At 41.2% G+C, this 25104-nt stretch overlaps 1 protein-coding gene across 2 annotated transcripts in view; it reads left to right on the top strand.

Moving 5' to 3' along the window:
- Positions 1–25104, top strand: part of LOC115581707 (spermatid perinuclear RNA-binding protein-like) — a 77776-nt gene that overhangs the window by 17535 nt on the left and 35137 nt on the right. For both annotated transcript variants that reach the window (XM_030417010.1, XM_030417011.1), the window contains exons 2-4: positions 18926–19041; positions 23535–23764; positions 24471–24636. In XM_030417010.1, coding sequence (XP_030272870.1) covers positions 19039–19041; positions 23535–23764; positions 24471–24636 — 399 coding nt within the window. In that variant the 5' untranslated portion in view covers positions 18926–19038. The remainder of the gene's footprint in view (positions 1–18925; positions 19042–23534; positions 23765–24470; positions 24637–25104) is intronic.

The following is a 25104-nucleotide window of genomic DNA, read 5'->3' on the forward strand; positions in this document are numbered from 1 at the left end:
TACAAGAAAGAAATGTTAACTTAATCTGCTGTACATAAAACCTTTCAAGGCAGAGCCAAACGTGCTTTACAAATAGTGTAAGGATAATAAAGAAGATGTTATAGGAAGCAATAAAAATGCAAGGCAAGCTTCTCTTGGTGCACTAGAATAATAACGCAGGTCTGACGGAGGGAGCAGTAGCTCTCTGTTCTCTCTCATAATTTCCTGGTAGAAATCTTCCTTTGAGTATTCACCGATACAGAGATGGTTTTATCTTGGAGATGGAGAGACTGGCAGTTACATTTCTACTTTATGACCTTGTCCTGAAATTCACAGTGTTTTACAGGATGTTTCATCACAGATAAACCTCTTTAGATTGTTTGAAAAAGTTTTGGCATTTGTCTTTTATTCACAGACAGACTGACTAATTTGACATTAGACCTCCATAGAGTGTTACAATGTCCGGAAAGGCACCGGTTTAAAAAAAAATCCACAGCTGCTGAACAGAGACATGGATCAAAAAACTGATAATCACACTGAATCAACAATTTGGCTTACTTCATTTATTCAGTGTGCCCTGATAATCGGGGGGTGGGTGTTAAACATTTCTGCACTAACTTTGATTAGATATGTTTTTTTATTGACATTAAACCACTGATATTTTGTAGCAACTTAAAGTCAGTTGTGAACAAAACACTGACAATGACAGTATCACTTTATAAAGGTAATTTACGGCAATTACGCTAGCAAAAAGTTGCCAATTTACACAACCAGCAGAGCTCCATTTTGGTCTCCACCAACTCCAGAGAAAAAATATCTGGCTCCTTCGCTGCTAAATGTTCTACCGTCTTCACTAGCCAGTCCCTAACTGTGTCTGTCTGCTGTCTGCTGGTTGTACGCAGTTGGTTTTAGGGCTTTTATTAGGTTGCTTGCTGCAGCTAAAAAAGAGGTTGATGAGTGTAATGAGAGTGAACCAAAACAGTCAAGGTGGGGGCTGTGAAATTAAAACAGACATATTGAAAGACTTCGTAGAGGAAAATTGTTGAAATGGTGACAATTCTCATTGGTTTGCCATTACAAGCATCACCTTACACATGACATTTGATCCATTGTAATATACAAGCATTGATTAGTACAGGTTCAAGTGGCCAACAGGATGTGCTTTGTTTTTGTCCAAATTCCTCAAACAACCTTTATATACGGGTTGGGACACACAGTGTAAAGTCTTTCACCAGTACTAGCAGGGGTTGTTATTTTGCCCAAAGCAATCAGTAGCCAGTGACAGACAGCAAGAAGCTGCAGCAGTGGTGGAAAGGAGCAGATTTAATTTTTCATGTCAGTGGGATAAATATGCAGATTTAAAGATAGTGATTGTATATCCGTCGCCTTACATCAACCTGTACAGCTGTCTCAATCTCATCTGTGCCTGCTGCCATTTTGTGGCCGTTTTTCTGGCTCTGGCACGGGAAGATGACGTAGACGTTTCTAATCTGGCCTTCAAAGCTCTGATTGGCTCAGTTGTTTTTCGCATATGGGGGAACAGCTGTCATTTAGCACGACATAAAACTTACATATTAAAGAATATGAGCTGAAAATAAAACGGGTTACATTTTTATTTCCTAACTGAAGTTCTATTTTTGAATCAACAGCAGTCATGACACATGCCTAATACACAAAAACAACTAACTAAAACACACACTGTTGTCAATTTGAGACACACACGTACACAACTGCTGCTGCTGCTTTTAGTAGCACACAGAGATGAGAGTGTTGTGCTTACTTGGATGTTTTCAGACCCACAGTGCAGCACTGATCCATTAATGCATTAATGAAGGACTAATCCTCTGCTGAAAAAATAAAACCACTGAAGCTGCTGTTTCATAACAAAGCAGCTGTGTTTCCTGATCCCTCTGTGTGGGCGTCACCAGGCCGGGATTTATAAAGTAGCTTTAGGTCCCGCCCGACCTTTACCTCTGCAGCAGGTTCCTCCAGAGACCCCTGACTTCAGGTGACCACACAGATAGCTGTCTCAGTCTGCTGGTAAAACTATTGTTCGCCTCAGATGCTAACCAGTCTGTGGAGAGGTCTGGCATGGCCCGCTCACTGGGTGGAAACAGCCAGCCAAACGCTTTATGTTCAGAATTGGCAGTATGTCCATTTTTCTTATCACATGGAGGCTTTTCTACTGTCCAAAACAGGAAAGATTAAAATTGTTCAATTCTGTCTCCTGGTTTAAGCCCGATTGATGCATTTTGCCTCAAAAATTGCACACTTATTTTATTTCCTGCTTCTGCTGAATCAGAACGAACAGACATCACTTATATAGAATCAGTGCAACTTTTCTCTTACATTGAAGTGAAGTGTGCATAAATTTACAGAAAAATCAGGATCGTAACTTCAAATCTTGCCTCATATTTATAATAGGGCTGTCAAACGATTAATTTTTTTAATCGCGATTAATTGCATTTATTCAACACTTCAAATCATGCAGGAATATAAAAGGCTCAAAAAATATAACCTCACCCTAAATGGGATCAAAACATGGTGATGTCTGCTTTTGGCAAGGGGGGGGGGGGGCGGTGTGCTCTCTGCATCTGCCATGTGTTTGGCTTGCAAATGATATTTGAGACTCGACATACTTCAGTGGTACTCATTTCATGTCGACATTAAGTGAAGATAACTTTTGTCCTATCGGCCGAACCATCTGGCAGTGAAAGTGAATTTGCCGTTCATAAGTCCTTTCTCCATTTCCTTTCGCTTTCGCTTTTCAGTCGACCGTGTTTTTCCGGAACCGCCAACCCTGCTTCTTCTTCTTCTGATTCCCTTTCTTATTCTTCTGCCAGCCTCTGGATCAAGACTACAGGTGCCACCGACGGCCGTAAATCATACAATCATCTTTTTTTTTAAATACCGAGCGTTAATCGCGTGTTAAAAAAATTAACGGCGTGAAGAGGATGTTGCGTTAACGCGTTATTAACGTGTTAACTTTGACAGCCCTAATTTATGATACTTCTTCTTTTGTATCAAAGTGGACCGGTTGATTGTTTTCACCAGAAACTGCCAATAGCTAATGCAGCAGGACTTTAATGGTACAACAGCTTATCATTGGTGAACATGTTTGTTCTAAGATGACCGATGACATGTCAGAGATTAAAGAATTCTCTGCACCTGTCCAACATCCTAACAAGCGTTGCATAGTGCAAAGTACATTCTCTCAAGGACAGCACTTCAACAGTGTCCAAAATCCCCTCTCCCACAACTTTCAGATTTGTCTGAATCTTTTCAAATTGACCACTTCTGTCACTTCTCATTTGTACAACTGTGTACAACATCATGTGTGCTGCAACCGTTTGAGTCATTGTGATGATTATACAAACCCACAAAAAATGGTTATGGTAGTGCAGGGCTCAGTTGTTGATGACCGCCAACCAGCAGGTTATGGACAATGACATCATCATCACCATTCTAGCACTCCAAAGTGGGACTTTAGCCAGGATCTGCTGATCCTTCTCTGGATCATGGTTTTCCCCTATAGAGACAAAGCCACAAGCTTGTAGATAGAGGAACCAAGCAAAATCTTTTAAAGGGTGAATAGTAGATGTTTTCTGTTCTGACTTCTGTTTGAGAAAATACTGAAGCAGGCATCAGGACTCTTCAACCTTGATGGTGCCTGATGTTTGGAGCCGTCGCTCTCAAATTATTACTTCTCTGGAGACCTAGATCTGATCTCACATCTCGTCTGAAAACAAATGAGAAGGAAATCTGCAGATCCTAGTCTGAGATACAGGTTCTTAACAAAGATAGTTATGTCAGTTCTGTTAGCCATCTAAGACAGGACAGGGACAACTAGATGTTCATTAACACCCTAACATTTGCTTTTCACACATACAGGCTTTTTTTTCATCTCCCTTATCACATGTTCAAAATTTTTTCAGCTGTTGAGACATTCTCCCTTTTTTCTGGCTGTCATTAAATTCAACATATTATTTGTCTGAGATGGCTCAGATTTTAATGCGGTGGCGTCCTTTCTTAAACTGCTACTGGGGATCAGACTACAAAACCAGAGCATGCTGGGATATTGTTAAGGTATTTCTTAAAGGTAAACCCAACCTATGTCCCTATTAGTACCAGCCTTCCTGTCTGAGATACATCTGTGTCCATGTTGCCTTGTGTTGTTTCCTCTGCAGCCCACCCCCTACCAGCTGTGGCTCACTTATATAACATTTGTAGTCAGGTTTATTGGCTCTGCAGCAGAGTCAGACATCTCTGTCTCTGCGAAGAGATCACAGAGAATTTGTGCTGCCGATGAAATATGTTGCTCTTCTGTGAGGAGTCATAATGTTCTGGGATACAGTACCTGCACCGAAGTACATTATGATCTGCGTGCTGTTCTACAGCGCTGGTGTGAGCACAAACATGTTAGCTGGAGAGATTGTGTCAGGTTAGAAGGTTAGGACTCACATTGCTCTTGAAATTAAGTGCACAAAAGTAGTTTGTATGTTCCTGACCTGCCTTCACATCCTCCACCCTCAACTCTCAAACAAACCTCATCTAAACCACACATAGTTTGGTAGTATACTTTATACTGAGAAGAGAGTGGTGTGCATTTGAGGCGCAATGTTGGATGTGGGCACATGTGAATGGAGTCTGTTCCAGCACAGCCTTGTGTACCATCTCCAGCTTACTTATCCAGCATCCAGTCAGCAGTTGCATGTGATGTGATGCAAATGCTTAATTAGAGTTAACTTTAACAGAGGGAGATAGGTTTACAAGTGTTTTCGTGTTTTTCTTTTTTTAATTGCTCTCAAGGCCATTCGATGTGAGTGTAAAATTGTTCTGGACAAACTTGTGATTTGGAGCTAGATAAACTATGTGAGTAACTTGTTATGAAACACTTATTCAGTTAGTGTTCTGCCTTTTTATGTTTTATATAAAACAAATTGAATTGAAAGGTAGTATACAGAAAACCTTGCACTGTGGCTTTCAATATTCTCTTGTTTCTAACATTTCAGTCCCTTTCTCATCCTTTTCTCAAGTCAAAGCATCCTTGTGCTCACCACATGTAAGTTATTATGCCTAGAATTGTTTGCCAAACATAGTGAGCCTCAACAAAAAACCTAAGCAGTTAAACCTTTTCAACTACGTTTCAGACACAAATACAATCTGTTTTTGTGTGATCATAGCCTCACATGATCCCTCATCTACCCCGAGCAGCACATATAATATTCTGTCTCTGCAGAAAATGTGACACACATCCTGAATCTAATTTTCTGCCATCTGCACAGACAATGAAATAAGTTGGATTCTGTTAACACTCACAAAGGCCGCTGTTCATATTTCTGCACATCACCATGTAGAGCCTTAATGTGTAAGGTTAGGCAGCATCATGCTGCAAATAAATGAAGTAATTTCCAAAAAGTGTGTGTCCAGTTTAGAAAAAGAAGATCTCATTACCAGAGGGTTATTCTGCATTACCTGATGGAGCGGATCTCCTCTTACCTCCCCTCCTATTTACAAGTTGTGATTTGATATAATCCTGGCAATTTATTCAGAAATTATTTTTTATTAGTTTTTGTGTTGGGACTACTTTAAGTTTGAAAGCGTCATTTCATAGCAAAATGCCCTAAGTGTTGGAAAATATGGGATGCTGGGCACTTGGATTATTATGAAAGTCTATATCGCCATTTGTTGTCAGATCAAATGTTAGTCACAAAAAGCTTTGTATGAGGGAACAAGGCTTTTTTTTTTTCTTCTTCTTCTTTTTTTTTTTTTTTCTATCCTGGCTGGTGCACGCTAGCAGGATTGTACAGGGCATTATTTGAAGTCTTGTGTGAACATAAAAGCCTGCTCATAAAAGTTCCCCCGCAGTGAAAACGACCTAAATAAACACAGCCCTAGAATAATACCCTCACAGGGTTCATCTAACCTTCCTCAAAATGGAGGCTGGCGACAGGAGAGGCAGGAGGAGGCATTAGGCAGAGAATATGAGGATGTGATGGCTTGGAGTGGCAGAGCGCAGCCATTTGGTGGATGTTTTTGTCCAGAGTGCATTAAAGCGGCATGAGTGGTTGCATTTTTAGCAAGACTGCAGTCTGACCTCTGACTCTGGTGGTGTTACAGCCTTACTTCCCACTGCGAATGTCACTAACAACCCTTGGTTTCTGGCCCACATCAAAGTCGAGGCTGTCAGAGTGAATTTTACGTTTGAATGTTTAAAAATGATATGTTGAGCCATTTGTTGCAGCAGTCAAAAACTGTGTTATTCTTTTTGTTTGTTGATCTGAAGTCATCATTTATATCTTAGTAGACTCTCTGTTTCTCTTGCAATACTGGTAATCTCTTACACTGCCTTAAAGTCCACCAGTTGTGTTGCCAACATCCAGCCTTCTGTCTGACAACAGGTTTACTGCTTCTCCTCAAATCTCTTGCATTTATTTGTTTCAGTTCAGAGTATGGCCATATCAATCAGAACCGACATATCTGAAGAAGCTTGAACATTGAAAAGACTATACAGAGTCTGTTTTATTGTACGCAACATCCTACTTTCTTTTTATCAAAAGGTTTTGTATATATTTAAATGTTGCTAGAGCTCAACTTATTCATTTCACCTTATTATGTGGGTTGTGAAACACATCTCATTTGTTTTAACTAGTGCATTGCCCGTAGGAAGCATGTATTCCTATAGAAAAGTGGGAGGTTAAGTAGCTTTTTCATGGATGGCCAAATGAGGTTGTGTTTGAGGTGGGACGTCAGGGATATAATTGGCTGTTTTTGACAACTTTTGATTATACCATTATATTTCACCTTAAAAACTATTTGCCTTGCCTTGTTTGGCGTTATTATTTTCAGCACAACCTCACATGTGTGACTGTACAGTTATTTTTTCATTTTGACATATTATATTAACACTAGGACCTAAAATCACAAAATAACATAAAATCAGAGTAGGAAAGAGTTTTTTACTGTGAAAACCACAAATATGTTTAACAAACCATTTTTTTTACTTATAAAGCAAATATAGATTGTTTGCTAAATATGTCCATAAATTAAAAAAATCTACAAAGTTATCTGTAACTATTTACATTTAAATGCAGGCAATGCTCAGGTCTGCCTGAACTCCTTCCAGCTGAATGAAGAGCTGCACTGCCTGCTCCACATTCAGCAGTCTCCTCATTGTTTTGACTCATTAAACAAAAAACCGACTCCACTACACACTAAACACACTACACCAAACACTACATAACACACTAACTATACACTCCAAACACAAGGATTTTCATGGTCGACCAGTGGTCGTTATTTAGAGCGATTTAGAACGAACAGTCTAATACTAGCGCATATAACAATAATAAAATGTATTTATCGCTGCTTTCAAACGTTCGGGCCGCCATGGGCAGGTAGCTGAGCTACTTTAGATAGACAGGGGGGACACCGGGGAAACACCGTGAAAACACACACACGTCATCATCATGACGATGACCGTCATGTCTCTTTAGGAGCCGCAGTGCCGGCTTTTAGTCCGAGTTACACAGCGGTTCGTCTTTACTTCAACAGTGCTTCACTTTGTGTGAACGGCCAACGGCGGACAATTGGCAAACCGCTGCTGTGGTGTTAATGTGGCGTCTCTGGGTGAAAGGGGCTACTTATAGCTCATAGGGCTGGATCTGGACTGGAAGTTGTGTCGCGATTCTGCCTTCACACACCGCGATACATGTTCATGGATCTGAGTGTCATGATTTCAGTTTCGATACAAATATAGAAATACTGAAGCCTACAGCTGGATATATATTGTACGACTCATCTTAGATTCAAACAGAAATGAAGTATCATCAGGTGTCAATGGTACACAGTGTACAAGGAGGAGCTAGGACCGATCGAACAGCTCCCGACCAGCTTTTAGATGTTTGGATGAATTTCTAACGTGTCAGAAATTGTGGTTGGCTATCGTCAGGCTATCACACAATTGAAGCACAGCCTGTGTCAATTTTCTTGAGGTTGGTTGCTTTTCTTTCACCGCACCTGAGCAAAGTGGCAAAAAGAGCGTCTTAAAGCGTGGCTGGAAAAATGTCATATATAGAGGCAAGGTAGGGTTTTTTTGTGTTGATGCTGTGAAGGACAGAGAGAGATTATATGAGCCTTGCCATTGAGAGAAGGGAAACAGAAAAAATCAGGACCTAATATTACAGATACATTTTATTTTATTTTTTTGTATTATTCAATTTGCTATTTTAAACTAGATACTGGATGGCATGAGATCTTGCAATATTAACACAGGATGCTATTTCTCATCGAGGTGAAAAGCTGTCTCGCAATATCAGTACATTACGGACAGAGCAGTAGCAAGCATGACGGAGTCAACTGCGCAAACGTCTTTGCGCATCAACTTCCACAGGCCAGTGCTAGATCCAACGCAAAAATTAAAGACATCACCATTTTCATTGCAGCTGATATGCGGCCACTTTCCTTGGCGGAAAACAGCGACTCCTCCACACGTTGGAACCAATGGAGCCTTTCCATCCCTGTTACCTCCATTCCAAGTGATCGTGTCGTTTCAACTGCAGGAGACACAAACTATATTACCAAAAGTATTCGCTCACCTGCCTTTACTTGCATATGAACTTAAAGTCTGTGTAAAGCAAATTCAGCCATTTTCTTCTAAACACATTAAAAAGGTCATAAATGTATTTCCTTAAAACATGTAAAAAGCCATTCAACCATTAAGAATTAAATTTTGGAGCTAGGCTCACAAACTTTGTTTAAAAATTTCGTTACGCAACGCGGCCATTATTTGCATAAACCTGCTGTGGAAGTGGTATAAATATATTCAGCGCATTAGCTTCAGTGGTTTTTCCGCTGGCTCTCGAGTCATAGCATCGCTTAGAATAGTTTGCAGCTAGCTAACCAGTCAACCAGTCAGCTAAACAGTCATGTCTCCTCTACATCGCTCGTGCATCTTTCCTGGATGCCACAGTGTGCAGGGTAATGACGCTGTAAGGAAACGGTGGATCGATTTTGTCAAGAGGAGTTTAAAATCACTACCATCACCAGGTTCTGCAGTGTCCACTTTACCCCCGATAGTTACAGCAACTGTCACCAGGTAAAGTCTGGATATCTGAAGAGTCTGTTGACGCTGGTCAGTGGGGCTGAACCGACCCTCTCCGTCCCCGGCTTGCATCCTCCCATCCCGCCGACAGCGCATGCTCTCATCTCCGCCGCCAGCATTATGTGACCGTCCCGCCGACAACAGGTCTCTCATCCGGCATTACGTGCCCGCCAGAGAGTGTAAGTAGAGTTTAGATTCTCTGCCCGAGCCCGAACCCTGACCTGACTGGGACCACGGGTCGCGGGCCGGGTCGGGCCGATATTTCCCGTCAATGTCCTCGGGCCGGGTTGTGCCGGCCCTTGATCAAGCATTTGTGTGTGTGTGTTTTTTTTTTAAATTACTCAAAATAATGACTGTATTTCCAGCTAGAAAGGCGCATCTCTCTCCTCCCTCCATGTTGTTTGTGCCGCTGCGTGGTTTTACACGTGAGTGAGTGTCCTCGTGCTGAAAACATGACTTCTCGCGCACGTGACGTCACTCCCCGAGACGCAAGAATAAAGCAAAAATATATATTTTTACTAAGGAAAATGACAAAAATAATAGTAACGCACAGTGATTCGAATAAGTAACTTTCATCTGATTAGTGGTTTGGAAATATTACCGCGTTAGATTACTCCTCACTGAAAAAAGTGGTCAGATTAGAGTAACGCGTTCACTGCACGGGCTCGGCTCGGGTCGGGTCGGGCTGGATTTTTTTTGGGCCAGATCTAAGCTCTAAGTGTAAGTGTGTGCTTATGTATGTTATAAATATTGTACATTTGGGCAATTAAATGCATTTTGCTGAAGGTGCAAATCCTGAAAGTGATTTTACATCATGCATCCTGTCATGCCCATGTAATGTTAGCAAATGTTATTGCATTTAATCATGACATGATTTGGCCTCATTCCCTGAGCGGAGTCCATCTGACAGCACAATGATAATCTACAGGTAATATTTTATGTGCACCAATATAGCTATGACAAAGAATTATATGTAGACTGGGGTTTTATGTTTGTGTGTAATGTAAAACATGGACTGTGAGGAACGAGGCTGAGCACTATCAGTGTCTGACTCAGAGTCAGTTTCTGGCTCTGATGGCTCAAATAGGTCGGGCTGGGTCCGTCTGATGATGCTGCTAGCTTCCATTGTTATTATAGGTTACGTCCTTGTACAGTACATGGAGGAGGCTCCCCTCCCGTGCGTGGGCGTGGCTCCAGCGCATCTAACTGACACACCCCCAGCGTTTCACAGCAGAGAGAAGTGCTTGTTTTTCCATGATTTTGAGACCTAATTTTATATACTATAATTTTTTTAATCTTTCAAATTTGGCTCAGTGGTCAAAGACACATGTTTCTTGGGTGTGACAAACTCATAACACAAATTTATTTCTGCTTTACACAGACTTTAAGTGACATCCCATTCCTAATCCATAGGGTTTAATATGACGTTGGTCCACCCTTTGCAGCTATAACAGCTTCAACTCTTCTGAAGGCTTTCCACAAGGTTTAGGGGTGTGTTTATGGGAATTTTTGACCATTCTTCCAGAAGCGCGTTTGTGAGGTCGCATTTGTGAAGGCCTGGCTCTCAGTCGCCGCTCCTATTCATCCCAAAGGTGTTCTTTGGGGTTGAGGTCAGGACTCTGTGCAGGCCAGTCATGTTCATCCACACCAAACTCTCTCATCTATGTCTTTATGGACCTTGCTTGGTGCACTGGTGCACAGTCATGTTGGAACAGGAAGGGGCCATCCCCAAACTGTTCCCACAAGGTTGGTAGTATGGAATTGTCCAGCATCTTTTGGTATGCTAAGGCATTCAGAGTTCCTTTTCAATCCCCCCTCCACCAAACTTTACACTTGGCACAATGCAGTCAGACCAGTGCCGTTCTCCTGGCAACCGCCAAACCCAGACTCATCCATCAGATAGCCAGATGGAGAAGTGTGATTCGTCACTCCAGAGAACGCGTCTTCACTGCTCTACTGTCCAGTGGCGGTGTGCTTTACACCACTGCATCTGACCCTTTGCATTACACTTATAGGGCCCTATGATTGCCGCGATCACGGAATTGCGGACGGAATCGCGGAATTGGCCGATTAAAACGGAATCTACTTTTTAACACGGAATATCGCGGAATTTGACATAATTTCACTGACATGTTGTTCTCGTGTGGAAGAGGAACTTTTGTCTGGGGAAAACTGCAGGGGGGGAACCAAATCTGGGTGGCACAACAAGTCGCCGCCGCCCCCCTCCCCACAGACTGAGCTCTCCCGTCAAAACATTGCAAGCATGGCGAAGTGGCTGCCCACGGCTCCGTCTTTGTCGGCGAAAAAGCTGAGAAACTTGACATTTACCCCTCAGTACAGAGCTGAGCAGTTCCCGAACGACTTGTATGTGTCAGGTGAACTGTTGTTTTGCAAAGAAGCAGACCTGAGAAATCATAATTAAAGGTGTAATGCGTCAGAGTTAGCCACTGTCCGATTCATATTATTTGCATATAATACCAGAGTGACCGTTAACTGCTTCTAACAGTAGCTGCTGTTAGCTAGCTAGCCCCGTTAGCCACAGTCTTCTTAGCTGACTCTGCCTGGGCTGGGAGGCTTTTCTGGATCTGCCTGAGAGCTGACCATGTTTTTATTCAATGAAACCCATAAAAACACAAAATATACTACTGTATGAAGACATGATGAAGTCAAAATAATTTTGATGCACTTTACTGTACTGTACGGTACAGTATTGAGGAAATATGTTTGTCCCCTCAATTAATTTAAGGTAATTTCTATTTAATTTGTGTACATTTGAGTTATTTACATTGAAAACACACTGTTTTTAGTAGTATAATAAGAGTAAATCAGGATTCCCAAAAATTAAAACGGAAAAAAACGGAATTCCCAAAAATTAAAACGGAAAAAACGGAATTTGGGAAAAAATAAAACGGAATTTGGGAAAAAATAAAACGGATTTCATAGGGCCCTACACTTACTGATGTATGGCTTGGATGCAGCTGCTCAGCCATTGAAACCCATTCCATGAAGCTCTCTACACACTGTTCCTGAGCTAATCCGAAGGCCACATGAAGTTTGGAGGTCTGTAGTGATTGACTCTGCAGAAAGATGGCGAACTCTGCGCACTATGCGCCTCAGCATCCGTTGACCCCGCTCCATCATTTTACGTGGCCTACCACTTCGTGGCTGAGTTGCTGTCATTCCCAATCGTTCCACTTTGTTATGATACCACTGACAGTTGTCTGTGGAATGTTTAGGAGCGAGGAAATTTCACGACTGGACTTGTTGCACAGGTGGCATCCTATCACAGTACCACGCTGGAATTCACTGAGCTCCTGAGAGCGACCCATTCTTTTACAAATGTTTGTAGAAACAGTCTGCTTGCCTAGGTGCTCTACACCTGTGGCCATGTAAGTGATTGGAACACCGGATTTTAATTATTTGGATGGGTGAGTGAATACTTTCGGCAATGTGGTGTAGTTAGTTTCCAAAGGTCTCATCTGCTGCCAGAAAACGTAGACATGCTTATACCCTTGACAAAGAGCATGGCCATACCTTAGGCTGGGCAGTGTAGTTGTAGCCAGCTCTTCACTATTATGTCATGCTTGAAGAGAAATTTGTTCGGTCTCAGTTTGCACTTCAAGTATTGAGAAAGTACTACTCTGATTATGGTTTGCACTTAAATAATAAGACTAAGAAAAACGTTATTTATTTTTGTGATGTATGCTGTTTTTAATTTTTACTTTCATTTTGTGGAAAGGAGTTCAGTTAGAAGGTTCAACTTCAATTAGGAGTTAGAAGCTCACACAAAGTTCATGCACAGTTATAAGGTCTGAATAGACTCATGAGAAACCGTACAGGAGAGGAGCCAGTCAGTTGAGTTTGCGGCAAAACCTTTTACACTGTCTACGCATTGTTTGTGTCTCTTACTGCATATGATAATTCATACTCAGTCAGAAAGTAGAACTGAAGTGACATTCACAACATAATTACTAGTTAAAACCTGCATTGATTTGCATTTTGTGCCTTTCAGTCAAATTCAATTTAAAAAAATATTTTGAAGTTTTATCAAACCTCTTCTCATTCTTGTGAACCCAGTATTGTGTATCGTCTTGTCTAATGCCCTGTGTGTATCATAGGGCCGGGCGATAAAATGATAACGATAACTATCTTGATAGACACATGATCAATATTAATAGAAAATATGTTCGATAGAACATTCGATAATTTCACTATACTTCCGAAGAAAACCCCGATCCAGAACCGCAGGGCATTCTGGATGGTGTAGACAGAGGAAGGGCTTTAGTCTCTTGACTTCCCCCGGCCCAGCTAAGCAAGGTTGGTGGCATGAACAAACTCACTCGCTCTTTGGTAACCTAGCAACAACCTGTTGAGTGACATGCACAGTAGCACTTTCGTGTTTTGCCATCATGCCTCATAACTGCTTTAACAAAAAGAACAGCGTGGAGTGAAAGGAGAAAATGAGTGCAACAGCACGAGAGAAAATTGTGGATAAAAGAGGAAAGGTCACGTCACCAGTTTGGCAGTATTTCGGATATTTTAAATCCGACAAGAGTCCGACAAGAGTCAGACCGTCGCTTCAGACGCGCCGCGCCAGAAGCTCCATTCGCGCCGCCGCCGCCTGAATCGCGTGTCATCGCACCATTTACATTGATTTTCAGTGTAGAGTTGCCGCTCCATTCGCGTCTATCGCGTTCGGTCTGAACGTCCCTTAGGGTTGTCGTCCCTACCAAGTCTGGCAATACTACAAATTTATTTTACCACCCTCAGCCTCTCTCATCCGTTGGAGTACAGCAACATCAAACAGCCACAGCCATAGACATCTGCCGGTACAGGTGGAACACCACACAAGCGACAACGGACCACCAGGGAGGGTTTCCCTAGCAGCAGTGCCATACAACAAAAACATCAAAATGTTATAAAGAAATAACGGATGCAGTGGCGTATCATTTAGCGAAGGACTTGCTCCCTCTCAGAACAGTTGAGAAGTCTGGATTCAAGAATCTTATTCACCTGCTTGGCCCCCGTTGCATTCTTATTTCAGTTTAACAAATCAATAATTATCGATATCGAATGATATGAAACACTTATATTGTGATACATTTTTCAGCCATATCGCCCAGCCCTAGTGTATGATCACACCCCTAAATTAAAAAAAAAACTGGGATTTGATTCCTCATATTATCGGGGGCATTTACAAGCCCTTCCTGCTTTGCCTCACAGAGACATGAAGCTCTACCCAGAGCAGATTCGTTGCCCAGCTCTGGCCCTCCACAGTTATAAATAACCAGTTCCTCATAACCAACCAAGCTCATTTACACTACTTGTACAACAAAGCATTACATGTGTAACACAGCACTAAATGGTAGTGAGCCTAATTTTTTCTCTCATAGCATAATTGTTGCAAACATTTGTCTTTGACTGGACTTTAATGATGTTAATTACAGTTTGGCGAAATAAAATGAAAAAGCTCACGCAGGGTTTTTGCTCTCAGCGTGCTTCTGAGGCTGCAGTGTGTCGTTTTCATTTATTGTCTCATAATGTGGGCGTAGTGAAGCCCTTTGAGACTGCAACTGTGATTAAGGGCTATGCAAATAAACCTGACTTAAAGGAAAAAGATGAGCTTAAAGGACCTGGTGTGAATGTTGTTCACTGCATTGGCTTTTCTTTCTGTAAAATGATGTCAGGACAACTCGTGAGAGTTGCGTATAAAGTCTATTTTTATGCAGAGGAAAAAAAACATCCTCGCTTACGTGTTCACACTCTCTCTAGCCTGTTTTTTTTTCATCAGCATTGTCTTTTTGTCACATGCTGAGCTCACCATCTGCTGCTACTGCAGCCCCGTCAACGTCCTTAAAAAGTCATTGCTGTATTCTTAATTATCTTCATTTAATCACCTTCCCTCTTCAGGGAGATGAAAGGTTATTGGAAAATGAGCCCACATGGGGAATTTATTAAAAGAGCAGCAGAATACAGTATGAAAGTATACACAGTCATGGATGGCCCTGTAGTTCCTATTGTCCTTGTGCCATGTGTTTCACTATTAAATGGGTTTTTCTTTGCATTTTGGTTGAAATGATTGCTGCTCCATCACTAAATGTCCTCACTACTGTCTCCTCGGGCTGTAATTATGTCAGTCGTCCTGTATAGATTTCTCTTGCTCTCCATGTCTGTCACATCTTGTTTGTTTTCACATAGCAGCGGACTTGTATTTTGTAGTCCAATGCCAATTTGATAACTTTATGTATCAAATCAAATATTTGATAGAAAAAAAAGAGAGAGAGAGAGAGAGAGAGTTACCTGGGGTGTGTCGAAGTCCAATGACTTCAAACATAGTCTTAGCCAAATGAGTCAGAACACAGTTTTATTTTTTAAGTTTTTTTTTAAGACAAGTGAAAAAGGAATCAACGAGTCAAAAGGAAATTGTATTTACATTGTATACTTAAAATATGAATTGATTAGGTCAAAGCATAATCTGCTGGCTGATTTACTTGTTGGAATTCTACAACATCGTTCAGCTTTTGTTTTTATCTGAGGTTCACATCAACAGGACAGCATTATTTTTTTCTGGGCCTTTGCAGAACATCACTGTTGAAAAATAAATCTGTTTTTTTATTTAACATTTATAGTTTAGGGAAGGATCAAGGTCTGGGTTGAAATAAGTGCGTTTTTTAAGGACAGGGAAGCTTTGTCGTCAATGTGAGCGGTATGGTAAGAATTGTGTTCATGTTAAAACAAGAAGATTGACTGATGGTGGGAACAAACCGAAAGCAGTCCTATAAATCCTTTTCGGTGTTTTGTGAACTCATCCATCCACCCAGACCTCCTTTCTTAGTCAGCGTTGTAGCCTTATAACAACATTAGCTGACTTCCTTCTGCTCCTGCCTCTCAACTGCCTTGCTGTTGGCCTGTTATACACTACATATCCCTGGTCTCCTGGTCACCCCATGCAAAAGGAAATTATGGTTTGAGCTGTAGGCTGAGAATTAAATTGATTAATTGGAAAAAAAGATAAAGATACAATTAAATGTGATTTACCTGTGAAAAAAACAGTTAGCTGGACGAAATTTCAATTAAATTCTGACATTTCTTAAAGTATCTGAGGCTCTCAGCTTTAAACATGAAAAAGTTAAATCCCTCACATACATCACAGTATGTGTGCTTGTGAATAAGGAAATCTTCCTACAATCTGATTAATTTCTAGCGATCTGGTACCAAGGAGTGCAATGTCTGAGGTTTGAATTTGTAAATTGTTTGTATCCAAGCTGTTCACATACCAAGTCAAACTATGTATAGATAGGTACCCCTGGAGTAACACCTTCCTCTTTCTTCTGCCCTTTTCCTCCTCTAACGATCAGTTAAGTCACATTTTCCGATCAGAGATGTGCGATCCAGTTTAGAACAGAGATGTAGCAGAAATGTGTCGTAAAGAGGTGGTGTATCATCAAACTGAATACTGTGGCAGAAACACAGCTCTGCCTTTCTCTCCTTGCTTTCGGCGTGAAAATAAGGCTGGTTAGCATTCATGTGTAGCGTTCCTGGTCTCTTACACGTAGCAACGGTCTCCATTATTGAGTAGTTGTAAACGCTTTGAAGTTGCACTGTTTGGGGAGTTTTTGTTCCAAAACGGGGCTGAAGCAGGAGTGTGGGGCTTTGAAAGGCAGAAATCGCTGCAGCTGGCCCAGTAATTGTTGTGCCGTATTGATCAACATCCTTTTTCCTGATATTTCTCTTCAAACTTTTTCACTCTGTGTTTATTTGACTGGATGCTTAAACCCATTCTGCAAATAGAACAGAAGATAAAGGCAGAGCTGTCGCAGTGACCACCATCTGCCTGCTCTGCTGTCATTGAAAATAAGGTCAAGGTGACGGAGAATCTAATTGCCGCTCAGCTCGACCCCATTGATTCCCCCAGGGTGGCACGCAGCAGTAGCGCTCGTGCTCTCTCCTCCAACACCAGCACCACCACATGGTTTCACCACAGGCTCAGGCTCACATCTCATTAGCATTTGACCGCGTGAGCAAAGCAGCTTCAGTTAATGCATTTAATAATGAGAATATATTCTGCGTAATTTAATTAATATGTAAGTGTGTCTGCGGCCAGATAATGTTCAAACACTCACAGCAACACCAGAATTTAAGTGGCTTGTAATAAAAAAAGTGTATTTTTCAAAAGCTGGTTTATTTTTAATCAGGAAAAGCAAGTTTTTGAAATGTCCCATATTGAACATAAAGCTTCTGTTCAGTTAAGATGAATGATTTGCACTCTGATGTGACACATGCAGACACCAGATCGACTTTAATACTAGCATTCGCTTACCAACAAGAGGAAAGTTTACTTGGCATAAATTAATCCTGTACATGGCGGGTCAGACGATCATTTATGCTGTAAATGGCGAAAAAGAGAAACTGTAAGAACAGTTGAACATAATTGTAGAATTTTGTGTTCCCCGATTAGCAAAATTATGTTTGTTAGGTGAACAAACTGAATATGAAAACAATAATGATTTTGTAAAACCTGCGTAACTGGTATGGACCAGTTACGCAGGTTTTACAAAATCATTATTAGGGGAACTCCACAGATTTGACTGGTCCCGTCAAAGTACCCAGAAAGAAAGTACAAAGTTGTTCCAAGAGGGAGCTGTGTGACATCACTTGTGTCAATGTCAGTTGTGTCTGAAGAGTTTGAAAATGAAAAAATCTGGGGTTGTGAAGAAGTGATCTTACCAGACCTCCGTAGCCTACTCCTCGTCTCGGCTGCAGGCTAGAAGCTCCATGCTTATTCAGTCACTACAGCTGTAACAAAATGCATTGGAGATGCATTAATGTAGGCGCTGGAATAAACATCTTTTAAACTTTAAATCCAACAATATTATAATATTATAATAATATTTATATTTGATTAATTGGTTTGTCTCAACAAAAAATCTGAAAATAGTCATAGGCTATTTCTCAGAGGCCAAGTTGATGCATTGAAATTGCATCTTTCTTCAGAATAACTGTCCAAATTATAAAGATATTTAATTTGCAATGATATTAAACATCCCTAATCCCTCATACATTTGTGATTAAATGTTTCAGCACTAGGTGGATTAATTTAATTCAGTATATTCTTCATAACTCTGACCTTGGGCCTTCTGTGTGGTTTGAGGTAGGCACCTCCCATTGAAGGTAAATATTACTTTAATGCGACAGCACATAGTGATATTTTAGATAAAATTGTACCTCCAACTTTGTGCCATCAGTTCACACTGGCTCCTTTCCTGTTTCAACAGGTAAACATACCCATGCACAAAGCCAGCTCCATGAAGAAATTGTTCCACCAGTTTGGTGTGGTCTGCATGCTGCACAAGCTCTGACCTCAACCCCATCTGCCACCTTTGGGATGAACTAGAACGAAGGCTCCGCACAAAATTCTCAAGCAGCTTCTCTTATAGGGCAAAACTATAATATACCAAGAAGCTTTTTTACTTTTTAATTTCTTGTGTATTACATTCACTGTAGTTTTGACGATGTCAGAAATTAATATTTGTGCAAAATGAAGCTCTACGGTTTTAAGTCTTGACATTTGGGAGGATCAGTTTAGCCTGGATAATGCAGCACCACGTTTTAAGCTTTTAGCCAATGTTTATTCAGCACAGCTTAGAATAAGCTTTCAATCCTGGATCACCAACATTACAAGCAACAGATATTATAAATACAAAGGTTAAATCTATATCCCTGAGGCAACAAATGTACAAACGTGCATGTTCTATGTGTATGATAAAAAATACAAGGTTAAAATTCAAATTCCTTGAAGCTTGGAGTTTATATTTTTCCCTCACTCTTGTTTTCCTCCTACAGTGAGACTGACCGAGAGGCCAACAGCCGAGAGACGTTTGACTGCATGAAGAGGCCGAGTGACAGGACCCTGGTCCTCACCTAGACGCCTCCCACAACCCCCTCACTGCCTGGACATGGTGAGCCTCCAGTATAGGTGTACTGTTTGTTTACATTGTGTGCTTCTAGCAGTTAAAAGACTCCAAGCCAAATCATATGTGGTGTGTTGTTGTTGAATAGTTGTATACACCTTACCCTGATTGTTCATGGCTAGTAACTACCTAGGGAGAGGTTAAAATACATCTGGAAGTGAATCATGTTTTCCTGAGAAGAGTAGCTTAAAATGATTGATCGTTCGCTGGAGATGGTTTATTCCTGACCGTTGAAAAAGTTGTTTTGGATGATTATGCTACACAAACAGGGTAGTTCATTTCTGAAACTATTGATTTTGTTTGTGTAGTTAAGAGTGTAGTGGCAGCTAAATAGCTTGTTTATTTATTGACAAAACAATAAATTGTTGGCATATTCGACTGGATAACAAGCAACATGCCGAAACCTTGTTTTTTACCATATTGAAACAGAGTATTTGTGGTACACCACAACAATCCTAGATGGGTTTGAGTGAGAATTTTGAGGAAGAAAATGACAGAGTACAAGGTCTGAAAATATCTCAGTCTAGTTTGATTTCAAGCTCTTTCCGAAAAAGACTGTTTCAAAACATTAGGAGCGATGTCTACAGCAACATGGACAGCAACATTTAACCTCAAACTGGTCTGTGCATTGGATAATCCCAAATGTCCTTTGTATTAATACTGCACTGTAGTTTTCATGATATCAATAATAGGATTTTTTACAAACACTAGATTTATTATGTAAAAAATTGATGTTTCTATGATGCTGTGGTTGGTAAGAAAACCGTAAGGTTTCCTTAGGCAGTTTAATGTCTGATGAGTCTCTGTATTTGTGTATTTTAACACAAAAGTGTTAGAAGTCCTTGACCTAGAAAGGTTTTTTTGCCTCTCAGCCTCAAAATCAATGAAGATAAAAGCAGAATAGAGATCTGTTGATCATTTCAACCAACTTTTAAGGTGCACAGAGAACGAAAAGTCTGAAAAGATCAGAACTCCAGCCAGATTTATGCTACTTCACATTAGCTGCTAAGCTAAAAGACTTAGCAGGTATTCTGTCAGAAATACCTGCACAAGCTTGACAGAATGAATGCTGCAAAGGTGTTTTGCTGCAAAACTCCTGAAAAAGTTTTATTGAATTTCTATCAGCATGGTGGTGAGTAGATATTGACTGAGTTTCTATTTTTTGGTGGACTTATCCTTTAATGGATTTAAGCTTTCTGAACAAATTTTGAAAAAAAATGTTGATATTTCGTAAACTTGAAAGCTTTTGAATGGTCTTCTCAGGTAGTTATCACAGTATCATCAGATTTTATCTTTTCTTGCAGACTATATGTGAATATTTGGGAATCTGAACAAATGGCTTCCCTGATTTCTGTTATTTTATTTATAGGTACATGGAAGGATCGCTTTCTGTGCAGGGTATCTGATGCCCTCACAGATGCTCAGTACTCTTTATATATAATGTAAACCAAGCTGGTTTCATTCCATGAAAAACCTGTCTGTGTCAGACATTATCCTCCCTGGTGATCTGACAGAGAGAAGAAAATGTTGAGGAATTCCTCTGATGTGTGTGTCAGATTTAAGTAAATGGCACCCAGTGACAAACCCTGCAATGCAATTAATTAAAGCAGTGAATGTCATTATCTTGTAATTGTGGTGCAAGCCTGAACTCCCAGATGTCTTGTAGGTAACAAATAAAAGGAACCGTCCTGATGCCGGGCTGGGCTGGGATCCAGAATCAGTGTTGAGGCCGTGAAAGTCTTTCATTTAGATCTTGTTAATGTTTGTGTGTACGTTTCTGTGTTATGGTTGTTGACGCTGCCCACACTTGCCATTACACAGCCTTGAATGCCCCTGGCAGTTGAGCGAGAGATTAGCTAGGTCATGATGAATGACCCTCGCAACTCCAGCACAAGCCCCAGAGACTGGTGGCCATGAATTATTAAAGCACCATCATAAATAACTCACCGTAATGAGGGTGTGCTTACGCGCTGCAGGCGGCGAGAGAGGGAGGAGATGAAAAAGGGGGAAAGAGAGGATTGGAGTTGAAGAGGATGGGATGATTGAGCGAGATAGCAGTTTGACCTTGGACTGAAAGCCTGTCATGATGCTCGGCCGGGGGACAGACGCACTGAGGCTTGTAAAAACGAGCAGGGAGCTAATTTTGCACATCAGCTATTTTTTCCCTCTTCCCTCAGAGAGATGGGCTCTATCCCTAAGTACATGTCATAAATGTTAATGTTAAGTAACGACAGACTGTATCTAGGCCACGCAGAGATTGGCAGCAGCACAGGTCGCTTCAGGTGTTGCTGTCATCGTGGAGACTGTGACGAGCACTCGTGACACTGAAAACAAACCCCTGCGAATGCACCCAAATGTCTGAGAAAGGCAGTTGAGGAAAACAACAGCAGGTGTTGAATTTAAAAACAGTGTGTTCACGTTTCAAAGACATTTATTTTGCTCTGGATTTTCACCAAGAAGTCGACAGTCAGCAAACTTAGATTAGTTTCTCTGTGATTACCCAGAGTGAGCATTGCTTTGATGATGGTGTTGGATGATGAATAGCAATAATCATTGTCCTTGTTTTTAAATCTTCCAACCCATTTACTGATCAGTCAGTATTGATGACCTTGAAAACATGGCCACCACAGGTACTGGTTTAAAGCAAACAAAAGTAGAAATTAAGTAGCTGATATGACAGAATCCTTGGAAAGGTAGAAATAAAGCATGTGGAGGAAATTGACATGTACACTATGTATTTGGCTGACAGAATGCGATGGATGAACATGTCAAGAAATCTGATGTCAGGCGCCTTTGTAGCTCAGTTGGTAGAGTGCATGACCCACGTGCAGAGGCTTTGTCCTCGCTGCAGTGGCCCGGGGTTTGAGTCCGACCTGTAGCTCTTTGCTGCATGTCATCTCCCTTCTCTTCTATCCCATTTCCCTTTAATCTCTAAGCTGTCCTATTGCCATAAAATGGCCCAAAAATGCCACCGTCAATTGGATGTCATCGAACCATCCTGGTCAAGCAGATCAGTTGTATGTTTATGTGGTAAACTTCTTTTAATTTATACAGTGCATACGGAAAGTATTCACAGCTCTTCGCCTTTTCCATATTTTGTCATGTTACAGCCTTATTCCAAAATGGATTAAAAAAAAAAATTTCCTTGAAATTCTACACATGATACCCCATAATGTCAACATGAAAAAGTTTGTTTGAGATTTTTGCAAATGTATTCAAAATAAAAAATGACGAAATACCTTGTACATGAGTATTCATAGCCTTAGCAATCAAGCTCAAAATTGAGCTCAGGTGCATTCTGTTTCCACTGATCATCCTTGAGATGTTTCTACAGCTTAATTGGAGTCCACCTGTGGTAAATTTAGTTTAATGGACATGATTTGGAATGGCACGCACCTGTCTATATAAGGTCTCTCAGTTAACAGTGCATGTCAGACCACCAAACAAGCATGAAGTCGAAGGAATTGTCTGTAGACCTCCGAGACAGGATTGTCTCGAGGCACAGATCTGGGGAAGGGTACAGAAACATTTCTGCTGCTTTCAAGGTCCCAATGCGCACAGTGGCCTCCATCATCCGTAAATGGAAGAAGTTTGGAACCACCAGGACTCTTCCTAGAGCTGGCCTTCCCTCTAAACTGAGGGATCGGTGGAGAAGGGCTTTAGTTAGGGAGGTGACCAATAACCCAATGGTCACTCTGACAGAGCTCCAGGGTTCCTCTGTGGAGAGAGTGGCCCAGCCAGAGCCCAGACTTGAATCCCATTGAACATCTCTGGAGGGATCTGACAATGGCTGTGCACCGACGCTCCCCATCCAACCTGATGGAGCTCGAGAGGTTCTGTAAAGAGGAATGGGCGAAACTGGCCAAAGATAGGCGTGTCAAGCTTGTGGCTTCATATTCCAAAAGACTTGAGGCTGTAATTGCTGGCATGGTGCCACAACAAAGTATTTAGCAAAGGCTGTGAATACTTATGAATTTATTGTATTTTCGTTCTTTATTTCTAATAAATTTGCAAACATTTTAAAAACCTTTTTTCATGTTTTCATAGGGTATTGTGTGTAGAAAAAGTTAAGCGGTGTGAATACTTTCCGTATGCACTGGAACTGGAAATGTAACATGTAACATTTAGTTTTTTTAGGTTCTAAGGTATAAAAACTCATCCGGCTTCTCTCACTTATTGTGTCAGTATGTGCCCACTGACTGTTTAACAGTCATCCCCTGGATGACATTTATGTTGACTAATGATTGTGATGAGGCAAATGGACCTCTCAAAGGTCACAAGTTGTAAAGGGCCACAGGTTACTACCGAAGCCCATTTCAGTCCATCAGCGGACATGTTTCCTCTCTGAAAGTCCTTGAGCTCAGCTCTGAACCTCCACTTGCTCACTCTGTGGGATCCTAACTGGACATAAGTGTCAGCTGAAATGAAAATATACATCAAATAAAATGATAATGTCTCTCTTTCCTCCCGTCTAATCTCAGAGATCCTTCCGATCTTTTGCAAACGATGACCGCCATGTCATGGCCAAGCACGCCAGCATCTATCCAACACCAGAGGAGCTCGAGGCAGTCCAGACACTGGTTTCCACCGTAGAGGGAGCCCTCAAGAAAGTCTCTGACTGGATGGATGGCCTCAGCAAATCCTCAGGGAAGCCCTCTATCAATGACGAGGCTGGGGACAATACAGAGGAGAAAGATGCTGCTGAAACAAAGTATGTCCCACTGTGTCTGCTCTTATTTTGGGCTTTATTGTGATGATAAAAGCACTGACCCAACTATCAGTCATACAGCTCTGTCCTGGAACAGCCCTGCTTTCAGCAGCGTACAATATTTTCACACAGCTATGTTGCATCTGACTGCCAAATGGGCATGTTCTCAGAGAGCAAGATAAGGAAAATTTATTGCTAGTTGCAGTTTATTTTTGTACCCTCAGCCATTTCCTCAGTACACTGGCGGATTGTTTCCCTCATAAAATATGTGTTCTGCTCTAAATCTTCATCGGGCGGATACGTGTGATGATTTGATGATTAAACAAGCTCAACAAAGAGTCGTAAATGTTTAACATTTGGCTCGTGGCCTAAACATCCACACTCAGGTTCTGTTATTAAAGCTTCTATATGGAGATACAGCAGGAAGCTGATTACGTACAAATAAAATACAACCAGTGTAGAAAAAGAATAGATATTATTCTTATGTAGGAGAAGGTCAAGGCAGCAAAATGAGTGAATTTATGCCCAGAATCAGCTTGAAGGTTTCAAAAAACATTCCAGCAATATATATTTTCTACTTAAACTCGACATTGTATCTCCATCTACTTTTCACCACAGTGAGAGCTGAGGAGAAAGCTGTATTTGTGTGTTATCACCTCTGTATGGCTTTGACAGACTCTGACACTGGCTGTCTTCCATCTGCCCTCAGGTCCGACAGCACGCCGGTGCTGTGCGGGGTGACACGTGTCGGTCTGGTGGCCAAAGGCTTGCTGATCAAAGGGGACATGGACCTGGAACTGGTGCTGATGTGCAGGGAGAAACCTACCAAACTGCTGCTGTACACCATCAGCGCAAACCTCCCCCTGCAGATCCAGGTACGTTCCAGCCACACCCCAAGCACTGCAGTGTTCAGCATGGTGCATCCAAAATGAGCCTTGAAGCACAGCTGAGGAAACAACCTTGGGGTGGGAAGGCTTTAGAAAAGCGTCTTTGTGATCTGATCTTCAGTAGAAACACTTGTCCACAGAGAACAACAGAGGGTCTTTATGTGTGATAAAAGAGTGTCTGGTGACATTGGAGAAGAAACGTGCTGACACCCTGAAGTGAAGCATGAAAAAATGTTAACAAGAATAATAATGATAATAATGATACCAGCACAAATGGCACAGAGACTTGCAAAGGCATGTGGTGAACATGTTATGTACATTATTTTGATTTTAATACGTAACATATACAGTAGTATATTAATTCAGAATGCCTTTTGATACAAACGCTTAATTTGACTCACACAGTTTAGTGTTTTTTCTTTATATTTTGTACGTGCAGTTAGAAATACCAGAGAG

Source organism: Sparus aurata, chromosome 5 (assembly GCF_900880675.1).
Source record: "Sparus aurata chromosome 5, fSpaAur1.1, whole genome shotgun sequence".
NCBI lineage: Eukaryota > Metazoa > Chordata > Actinopteri > Spariformes > Sparidae > Sparus > Sparus aurata.